Source organism: Psittacula echo (genome assembly GCF_963264785.1).
Source record: "Psittacula echo genome assembly, chromosome: 5".
In the NCBI taxonomy this organism is placed as follows: domain Eukaryota; kingdom Metazoa; phylum Chordata; class Aves; order Psittaciformes; family Psittacidae; genus Psittacula; species Psittacula echo.
Genome location: NC_137739.1, coordinates 62003055 through 62014500, shown reverse-complemented (window position 1 = coordinate 62014500; position 11446 = coordinate 62003055). Strand labels below are relative to the sequence as shown.

The 11446-nt window shown below is 37.1% G+C and overlaps 1 protein-coding gene across 1 annotated transcript; it reads left to right on the top strand.

Moving 5' to 3' along the window:
- The first annotated feature begins 730 nt into the window (after window positions 1–730).
- Window positions 731–10688, top strand: LOC308222017 (alpha-1-antitrypsin-like). Its single transcript, XM_080619502.1, has 4 exons — window positions 731–2301; window positions 5605–5875; window positions 8574–8721; window positions 9883–10688. The coding sequence occupies exons 1-4, from the start codon at window positions 1668–1670 to the stop codon at window positions 10069–10071; spliced, it is 1242 nt and encodes a 413-aa protein (XP_080475628.1). The 5' UTR covers window positions 731–1667; the 3' UTR covers window positions 10072–10688.
- Window positions 10689–11446: the final 758 nt, after the last annotated feature.

Genomic DNA, 11446 nt, shown 5'->3' with positions numbered 1-11446 from the left:
GATGGTGGAGCAAATCACAAACAAATCAAAGAGGTCAAATTTAAATGTGTTCTAGATATGAAAGTGAACTGTCTGAAAGTGGTTTGTCATGGGGCTTAGGCCCCCCCAAGAGATAGTAGTATTGCTATAACTATAATATTAATGAGGTGTGAATTAAGGAATATTTATAGGATATATGTTATATATGTATATAGCATATATTATTAAATCAGAGATCAGCATTCTGATTTCAATGGATTTTAGAGAACGAAGACACTGGGAAGTGGACAAAAATGTAGGGTCATGGTGGGAGCTGGTAAGGATTCAATGATTTTACAGGGCAGAGTCTGAATACTATTTCTCATTACAAGTCAGAAACCTAAAGTATTTTTCCCCTTACATTTCCTTACATTTTCCTCTAAAGAGTACTTTATTTTATAAAAGATTCTGTAGATAAAGTGATTAAGTACCACAGGAAGATGTTCTGGATTTCCAGATACTCCACATCTTTTTTCTTCTTTCTGTCTGTTGACAAAAGTTGTTGGACCAAGTGCGGTACAGTGTTAATTCATAGAGTTAAAAGTATTGCCACAGATGTGAAATAAGTGGTTTACATGCTGCTCTAGAAAAGGCTTTCCTGTTCTATCTGCATCTTTTAGTATCTTTATTCCTCCAGAATTCACTCATCCATCTTTTTACCATTGCAGCTTTTTCTGCCAAAATCACTTTTTGCTAGCTTTCTGATGATGAACACCATGATTGTTCCAAAGTTTCCTCTTTCTTTTATTATTATTATTTTTATTTCATTTGGTTCAGTCACTGAGCTGGACATGCCTTCGCATGCAACAGGCACGCTTGTTTCTATTTACTGTTCTAAATGGATGCTGATTTTCCCTTACTTAATGACCAACACTGTATTTCCAGGGGTTTGATATCTTCCTAATTGCTCAAAGCATATTTCTCTCTTCTGTTAGGTATGTGGAAGTTTGTTTGATTTTCTTTGTTTGCTTTTTGTTTTTTTATTTTTTGGGGGTTTTGTTTGCTTGTTTGCTTTTTTGTTTTGTTTTGTTTTCTTTTGTTTTTTAATGGTGCTCAATTGTTCAGACTTTATTTAAGCACTGTAATAGTTCATCACTTCCTCATTAACAAATGTATTTACTTTCTCTCTGGTCTCTGCCTATACATTTACACACATCTCAGCCAAAAATGTATAATATTTTACTTCTCACAAAGGAGTAATATTGTGCCTTTCTTCTGCTTTGATTTTTCATCTTCCTAAATGTAACTGACTAGTCTTGACTCAATCCCTTACTTTCAGCTCTGTAGACCTGTACTTTTTTGCTTACAGCTTTTTATCACTTAAAGCCACACTGAGAACAGAACACTGGATACAGAACAGTTTCAAAAGAATAGTAGCCGAACCTTAATGAGGGCGTCTTTGGTATTACTTCATCACTCTTTGACTTCAATTTTCATTCTTTCATAACTTCTTCAGTAGGTTGAGTAATTTTCCAGAGTCTGCTTCCTTGAAATAGAAAGCTGATATTCCTGAATTCGAATGGCTTGGAATCACTGGTACCAAGCTAGCTCTGTACAGTGAACAGATTGACTTAATGCTAAGAACAAAGTGAAACGATTTTTTAGTCAAATTTCATTTTTGTTTTCTTCTTTTACAGAGTCATAGAAACATGAAGATGTTATTTTTCCTATGTCTTTTAACTGTTTGGATTCATTCCAACAGTTATTGCTATGAGCCTAATCACCAAGGTGTAAGAAACCAAAATCAAAGAGGCCAAGAAAACCGAAATAAGCCACAGCTCATTGTAGGGAACAGTGTTTGTCAGTTTGCATGTTGTTTCTACAAAGAGATTTCTTCTCGACAAAACAGTGGAAATGTTTTCTTCTCTCCTTTGAGCATCTCTACTGCCTTTGCAATGCTGACTCTGGGTGCCAGATCAGACACACTGTCACAGATTCTTAGGGTCCTTAGCTTTAACGCACGTGAGATTTCTGAAAATGAAATACATGAAGGTTATCGTCAACTCATGAACATGGTAAACAGAAAGAATGAGGGGTTACAGCTGAATATGGGAAATGTCCTGTTTGTACTTGACAGACTGAAGCCACAAGATAAATTTTTAAGTAATCTCAGAAACTTCTATGAAGGAGAAGCTTATCCTATGAACTTCAAGAGGGCTGATCAAGCCCAGATAAAGATCAACGAATACGTAGCAGCAAGAACCAATGGGAAAATCAAGGACCTTATAAGTAACCTCGATCCACTTACTGAAATTCTCCTTATTAGCTATATTTATTTTAACGGTAAGATATATATCTCATACTCTCCTACTTAATATATTATTTCCTGAGATCAGTCTTGGACTTCACGTGTTTTTTGCAAAATAGTTTTGCATAGGGACTCGTATCTTGTTTTCCTTTTGGTCCTTCTTTACACTTAATTATGAACAAAGCTTTTGGAAATTATGTTCTGCTTGACAGTGATGATAATTCTTAGCAAAATTTAAGGCAAATTTTCCTATATATTTCAATACACATATTTCTTTCCTGATGAGGATTAAGTGAAATTTACTTTGAAGAAGGCATTATTAATATCTAGTCCTAGTCTGGAATTAAATTAAAAGAACACTGTTAAAATAAAACTTAGCATCTTACCTGAAAGAAACTATGTTTACTCAATAGTTTTGCTATTACTATGTTCATATATCCAAAGCCAAACATGTAACAGTAGCTTTAGTTTCACACTCATGTTTTCCTTGTTTTCTTTTTTACTAACTGTGCCCTTATCGATAGTATGGCTGTTGTCCTTGTATGTCCAGAGGCACAAATTTTCAACCTTTTTTTTTTTTTTTTATTCACATTTTTTAATATTTTTCAGTGAAGAGATGGACTCACCAATATCAGATAGAAGCCTAGCGACAATAAATTTTTTTCTAAATTAACTTGTGCAGTCAGCTTAGATACAGTCTACAGATCCTCTCTGAGCTTTTCAGACTGCTTATCTAATAAGAAGAGGAGAAACAAGGCTGTAAGGCTCAATCAGACGCAATCAAATACTACGGTCTTCCTTCAAACCTTCTCTCTCTTATTTTATGGTATTATAAAACCAAAGAAATTGTAGTCAGAAAAATAATCTGTAATTTAGCTGATAAAAATATCATTAAGCTTCTTAATTGAAATAGAGATGGTGTAGCAGAAATGCTAGTCTTTTAAAAGAGGTACTTTTTTAAAAAAAATTGTTAACCTGGAAGCTTCCACTGTCCTCCCCAGGATGAGGCTTCCCCTGAAAGTAATTCACAACCATACTTTTGTTTTGCTTTGCTTTTTATATGTGTTTATGCTCCTTGCATTAAGCTCTCAAGATCTGGTCACAGCTAAATGAAACTGTTTCAGATATAGATGATTGATGCTTCTTAATTTCCTTGAACCCATACCTGTTTGTCTAAAATAGTGTTTTCAAAGTAAGTTTTTGTTTAGCATCAGGCATATCTTTCAAAACAGGCAAAATAGCTGTTGATTTTTCTTTGACTGAACCATGTATGAAGAAGGAGCAATACATTTAGTAGCACAATGAGGTCAGAAGCCTGAAAAACCTTGTATTAAAGATAACTTTGTATTACAAATAACTTTTACATGTTTTAAAGATAAGTGGGTTTTATTACTGAAATGGTTTCCCAGCTGCTCCAAAAGATGGGGGAGATTCAGTTTTAGCTCTTCAGTTTTAAAGAAAACAGAATAAAGAATAACATTAATAGAAATAGTATAAAAAGGATTTTTATCTTAACATTGAGAGTAGGTTAACATTACTTGATCTAAAGGCTGGAATTAACCTGTAGAGGATTATTAAGGCTCCAGTACCTCTATAACCACTTTATACTTCTAGGCTCTTGTCCACTCTCTGTGCATTACAACCTTCCTTGCACAGTACTGGTGACTCTCCTGCCCCTTTTTTTTGCAGTGTATCGTAGTGTAGAAGTCCTTCCCTAAGGACAAAATCTGGCAATACTTTACTGTCCGTCAGCCAGTGGGCATGCTATTCAACTGTGGTACACACTAGTTCCTTATCATGTCCTAGCCAACCTGGTCACCACAAAGTATCATACTTTGAGGTTCATTTTTTCAACTTAAACACTGTGAAGCATTTGAGAAAGGTGCCATCCCTAGAAGGTAGTCTGCTAAGAGACAGGAGAGTGAAGAAATAAGAATTCCTTTGAAACAGGAGGAAAGGATTAAGGAATATCATCTCTGTCTAACCTGTGTGCTAAATCCTAACATCCTATTCAATTTTTAATCAAGCAAAGTTTTTCTGAACGGAGTTGAGCACTAGATCAAGGTCGTTTGAGTGTTTCAAGTCTTGTGTCCTTCATGTTTCTGTGATTCATTGTTATTTTTTATTTTTTTTCTTAAGCATATCAAGGCAGAAGTCCTGCCTATTATACACCTGGTGATAGAATACATTGCTGTTAATGAAGAAACATAAAATGAGCATTTTTTCCCATCTCCGGGTTATTGTTAGTTGTTAATTTATATTTTCAGAGCCCAAGACATGTACTATCTGAATCTAATTTCACTTTCCAAATACCAAATAAGTACTGCTTATGTCTATTTCACAAATGGTGGAAACAGCAGATGATATTCCATTTGTACCAAGCTGCCTAGTAATCACTGTTCAAATAGAAATCCGAAATCAAAAGGTGTTGCATCTTTTTTCATGGTTTCCTTGATAGCACTTATTTTACTTAGCATTATGCTCTACTTTTACCCACTACATTTTATAAAAAGTTAGGTTTGTTCTGGAAGGCAAAATTTACTACAGAGTAACATCTCTTTCTTGAAAACCAACCAAACAATCCCCATCCTCCAAGTTTTCCTCATTTTTTTAATCTGCTCAGCCTCTGAAACAGATGAGGTTGATGTCTAGAGTTTGGGTTAGATATTCCTTTCTGCTGAGGTTAAGAATCTTTCAGATTTTCAATGTAGACAGTTTGTTTCACTATGACTAGCAAGGAGTTTTCAAAAATTTAATATTGTAAGCATGACAGTTCAAAAGGTTTCTGTTGTTGGTTTGGTTTTTAACCCAGCAGTCTGATAGACTTAAGTTATATATGAATTTATTGGCCATGAATTAGAGAGAGATATAAAACACTTCTCTCTGCAAATAACCTGAATTCCTTCATTTCTCTAGAGAATTCATCCCTCATGTCACTCTTCACAAGTCTATTTTGGAGCGGGAATAAAGAAATTAGATAATCTTTCTTCTGAGCTCTCATTTAAAGGCTGCATCATAAGAAGGCTTTATAGGCTCCTTAAAATTGTTGTCATGAAGGAAAAGAGCACACTAGAACACTTGGTTTCTCATCTAAATGAAAACTATTGCGACCTGCTGTAAGTTCTGAGAGACTGTTTCACATCACAGTCTACCTACTGTGTATTGCTATTGAATTATTCCGAGTATCCAATAAGTCAAGTGTTTGTTGCAAACTGGTTTGTCTTTGAAGCTGATCCAGCTGTACCAGTTTCTGTCATCTATGAATGTGTCCTATGGTGATAAGTCATATGGTTTCATGTCCTCAAAATATCCTGTAACTCTGCTTCTTATATTTCAAGCTCAATGGGAAAAACCTTTTGATACAAAATACACTAAGAAGAACAAATTCTATGTGGATGGGAACAAGGCTGTTGAAGTCCCAATGATGTTTGGAATGGGCCAGTTCAAGCATGGCTATGATGAACAGCTGTCTTCCACTGTGGTACAAATGGATTACAAAGGTGGTGCTTCGGCATTTTTTGTTCTGCCTGATCAAGGGAAAATGAAGAAGCTGGAGAAACGATTGTCTTGTGAACGTATGTCAAGGTGGAGGACGTTAGTCTCAAAAAGGTAAAATTCTGCAGTTCTTGTTTCAGGTGGTAGGCAAGGAAACACATCAGTTCCAATGTGCAGGGCTATGACACAAATTCAGGATACTATTTTTAATTCTGTTTTAATCTACAGAAGAATTGCCACCGACCAAAGCTGAAATCTGGCTCTCTAATGTCCCTCTGTTTTCACATTCAGTACAAGTGAAAACCTTCACAGCTTTAGGACTTTTGCTGTTTCCACATTTTGTTTTCCATCTTCAACTCTCCATAGCTTTCAGGTTTCTGTCTTAAAACTTCTTACATTTTTAGGAAGATGTCTTCTGCTTTTTCCTGTTTATAAGTAAATTCCTATTACTTTCCTTCAGCCCTTTTTCTTGTCTCTTGCTTCCTTTCTGTCTATGTGAGTTACCCGTAATGGCACATTTAATGCTGAAATAACAACTTTTGGGAATTGTGAGGACAAAGCTCAATGATAATGGTATAAAGGTATATATATATATATATGTATATATATAAGGCTGACACATAACAGAGCCACTGTATTCAGGCTCTTTGAAGACTTTGGCAAAATTAGAATAAGCTGCACTTGCTTCAAAGTAACTTTGAGACTAGAAAGGAGAAAGGTTATATGCTTTATAAAAACAACTTTAGACTCTTTCTATTCAGTATCGTGTATTGGTAGCATTTGATGGGACAAAATATGTATAAAAGCATAGGCAAAACATGTTTACAAAATCAGGTCTTTGTGTTCATTCATGAATTTGATGTGTCATGTTAAAAACCTTCCTACATACATATTTGAAAACCATATTTTAGATGAACAATTCTCAAGACAAAAATTATGTCCTTCTATAGAAAAGTATGTCATGCTCTTAACTCTGATTCAATGCTAAATCTTATTAAAATGATCTATTTCTTTTTGATTAAAAAAGAAAAAATTATGTGTACCTTCATAATTTTGAAACTTCTGTGAACAGCTACGTGGTTTGTGACTAAAACCACAGTAGGACAAATAAGATGGCAATTGGAAGGATTTATATTTCCTCTCTCCATACTCTCCCCTCCTCCCCAAACTGGAATAATCTACCTAAAAGCCATGAATAGGAAATGTAAATCCTATGTTATATACAGGCATCACTGTCAAAGACATGCAGCTCCCTGTTTTTCATCATGGCTGTTTTCTCTTGCAAACTGATGATGCAAACTCTTCCTTTTCCTTTAAATTTTCAGGGCAACTGGTGCCTTTGCTATTATTTGGAGTCTCTGGGAGGTCTTAATGGATGGGTTTGATGGAGGATATGGGATTATTTAAGGACTTTGGGCAACCTGTGTTGTCCTTGTTTCTCTGTCTGCAAACTGAAATTGACACAGTTGCAGAGGCATTGAGAGGAATGTTTTTACAACTGTTGGCTGCTGAACATGGGATAGTGTCAAAGTATTGCCAGTACAGGCAGCTGAGATCTGTTTAATGGCTGAACTCTGGAGAAAGCATCACTTTCTCTTCTGGAAAGTGTATCCCAGTGCTTCCTGCACTATTGCATTTGCATTGTCATAGTGTGCCTATGGCTTTCCCTTTCCTGCATGTTGAAAGCAAGTGGGGGCTTGTGAATGAGTGTCTTTATTTAATAGCAAGGCAGATGATTCAATGCATCCTCCTTGAGACAGCAATCAGCACAGTCAGAAATTAGACAGAAGTACGAGATCACCCACCTGTGATCCGCTAGCACTTTCATTTTTTGGTACCAGCCAGACTTGGTATTTGATGCTGTGCTACATTAAAAGTATGGGGCCTTGCCTTCCCACTTGTCCACTAGATGACTTGCTCTTTGGACTGCTTCATTGAGTTCTCCTGTTTTCTTACCAGAAAACAATACCTTCTGTCAGCATTATCACTAACCTTTGTCTCATTATACTGCATCTAGTTGTAAATGTTGATTTTAACCTTTGAAAAGGAATTGTTAGATCCTTATTGAAAGAGCAAGGGAGGAATGAGTCAGAAATATAGAACTTTGATTAATTTTATGGAAAGCAGCAATCTAGTCCCTTTCTCCCACCCCCCCAAAAAATTAATGAATCAGACATTGGTCTTGACATGGAAAAGATATTATCTATTGACTAACTATATGCTGTATTCTGTCAATGTGATTTTGTTTTCTATTTTGTCACCCATACATCTCTGTCCAGATTTACATGATAAACACACAAGGCCTACCTTTTTCTTTTTTTTTTTTTTTCTTTCAAAAGTAGCCAGTGAACTTGGATGTATCGGAGTTTTTGTGCCCAGCATGAGACACCTAAAAGAAACACTTTTTCACAAGATGATTCCTCTGCATCCTCAGTAATGGGGCATGATGAAGGAGCTTCCTGCAGAATGCACAAAATATCTCTAACTTCTGAAAGTGTCAGATGAAGACCTTTAGGGAGGTATAGCTATTCTGTTGAGCTGAATGATCACTAGGTCAATCTCATTCTTCATGTGTTGGCTTACTGCGGACTGACAGCCAGCAACCTACAACCTATCCTCTCAACCAGCTTGCCAATACATAAACCTTTTCTTCTCCCCAAATGAATGTCACTACGCATCTCCCATGCAGGCTAGAGTGCAAGCAAAATGTCTTTGGGGAGAAAGCAAAATGAGTTTGTACCTCGAGAGTCTGTGTTATACCATGAAACCTGATCAAAAGTTTCACCATATTCTTCTGCTTCTTTTCTGGCAGCTCAGCAAATGTATATCTTCCAAAATTCACTCTTTATGGGACATATAACCTGAAAGATATCTTATATAAAATGGGTATCATGGATGTATTCACTGATAAGGCTGACCTGTCTGGGATCACTGGGCAGCCCCAGCACAGAATTTCCCAGGTAAGTCATACTGCTTTTTGTTTTATGAACCCAAGTTTACTGATACTTACATCACTTCCTTTACAACTAGTCATGATGCAAAACTCATGTAAAGAGGCTTTGCGTCATACGAAAAGGGAGCTGTTGGCATACAGAGTATTTTGCCCATGTTGCTTGCTCTGTCAGTGCAATTGAGCTGGAGCAGGTTTCAAGTCTGTAATTTTATAATCTAGGAGGCCTTTTTGATCTGCATGGGGCAACCTTATAAAGCAAACATGACCAAATCATCGCATGTCCACACCTTGGTGCCCTCCTGCAGCAAGTTGTTACAGTCATTATATTGCTGCTTCTGTTTGTGTCTACCTTCTTTAGCCTGCCTGTGGGAAAATAGGGAGCTGTAGGACGTATCAGTACTTGTGTTTTATGGAGGGGAGGGGAGAGGAAAAACAATGCTTGCTTTTAAACTCTTTGGGGGAAAAGAAAATGTGGTTATTAAAAACATTTGGCTTCAAGCCTATGAGCAAGCTCTCATTAGTAGCAGCCCAGGCAAAAGCTACAGATAAGTCACACTTCGATAAACCTAGAGTTTAAAGCTGACAGTCAGTGCAAACTTCATTATCTAATATGAACAAAACAACTAGCCTTATGACTTCGGGTAGAAGTTAATGTATTAGGGTCTGTGAATGTCTTGATTTTGCCAGGTAAAGCATATGTTTCTCTGCTCTAGCCCTCCATTTCTCACCCTTCTTCTTTGCTTCCATATCTTCCAAGACATTAAGGAACATGGAAAACATAATTTCAGAATACTATTCATTGTGCTAATCTGCATGTTAATTCTTCAACTATATGAACTTTTAGTAGACAATTAAATATGTTTGTGCTCAACCTTCAGTTGAGCTCCACATATTTGCATGAGTGGGAGCAGGGAATAAGAAAAACAAAGCAAAAGTTTTCACTAGCAAGGGCTTCCCCCTCCACCAGGATTGAACTTCTCTGGTGCTAGGAAAGCTATGCTGCAGGTAGCTTGCTGATTTTTTTTCCAATTTTGCTGTCTTTGTGCAGCGGACTCACATCTGGTGCTTGCTTCTTACCAGTAACTTCTTCGGGTACTTTTAGCACAAGTGTTATTTAGCTGCTTAGTTTTGTACTGCCTTGACTTGTAACATGTCTGTTTCTTCACAGGCTATTCATAAGGCTGTGGTAAAGGTGGATGAGACTGGCACTGAAGCGGCAGCGGCCACAGGCATGGAAATAGTGCCTATGTCTGTGCCGGCTACCATTATATTCAACAGGCCCTTCCTAATGGTCATAACTTTGGAAAACAATATACTATTCATGGGAAAAATTGTGAACCCTCTGAAAAAAGATTAAGTTGATGTACATATTAAGTATGCAGTGATTACCACTGTTAAATCAAGTGTTTGACCTGATGAGTATGGCATGGCTACCGAGGGCTCTCCATCTCTTAACTGATGTTGTTCACTGTTTTTTGTAGATGAGACTCTTCATCAGTTTAAGTTGTCATAGTTGCATATTTGTTTGGGCCTTGGTTTTTTTTTTTAATTTTTTATTTTTTTTTTAAAGAAGGCTGCATTCAGGCAGAACTGTCATTAGATCTGGGACAAAATAGGCCTGTGTGATACTGACAGCACATATACATCTTCTAGCAGGGAAGAGGAGGAGCATGTGGGTGGAGAGGGTTGTGTAAGCCTGCTTCTTCCCTCATGGCTGCCTTCTCACCTTTTTTTTTGAGTTGACTGACAAATGAGTACAAGTTACGGCACTCTACTACTTCTGCCCATTTTCCTACCAACATGAAGTTTATATCTGTCATAGATCTTAACATGCATTATGCTTACTACCTTGCATAGTACCATAGTTGTCCAGTGAGTCTATAACATACTTGCCTTTCAGCTGTCGTCCAGTTAGGCTGCTGCAAAGGGGTCACAAAGAAGGTGTGTTTTTCCCCTGCAGATGTATACTGGCCTGCCCACTGTTTCTATCAGGGTTTATAGGCCAGACTCATTTCAGGGCAAATGTTCCACATCAAAGAATTGGGTCTAAGAAATTAAGAGGTAGATGATATCTCTGCAGTTCAGTGAAGTGCCCTGACTCCAACCTCTGTGGATCACACAGACAGCACAGAGCAGCCAGAAGACTACTTCTAGCCTATGCCTGCACCTAAACCAGCTTCTAGAAGCCCCTGAGCAGCAGGAAACATTAACCATTTCCCCCCTGGTGCCAGTGCCTGTATTATCATCATCTGGCCCTGGGAGATTACCCATGGTAGTAAGCACCATTCCAGTATTGTCTGTAGGATCAAGCACCCTACCAGTAACACCTATACTGCATCAGTGACACCTGTGTCTCTTGATGCAACCCCTTCTGTTCCCAGACTGTCCAGTAATACAACATTGGTACTCTGTTTCGCATCCGCTTCATGGTTAGTATAGCCACAATATTATAAAGATCTGTTTTTACTATTAAGGTACACAATACTAAGTCACATCCATAATGCACATGCTTATTTATTTCTTCTTGTCTACTTTCCTTTTTTTTAATTCTGTTTTCACAACTTCTATCATTATTTTACTTCTTTGCTCATGCTCATGGTATATATCTGATCTCTGGTTGCAGGAGGGGTAAATTATTGACTAAAATGGGTTAGTCTGTTAATAGGTATTAAGAATTAACACCAGTCTTTGTATAGCCTTGAAACATGCAGACAAATGTACTACAGTAGAAG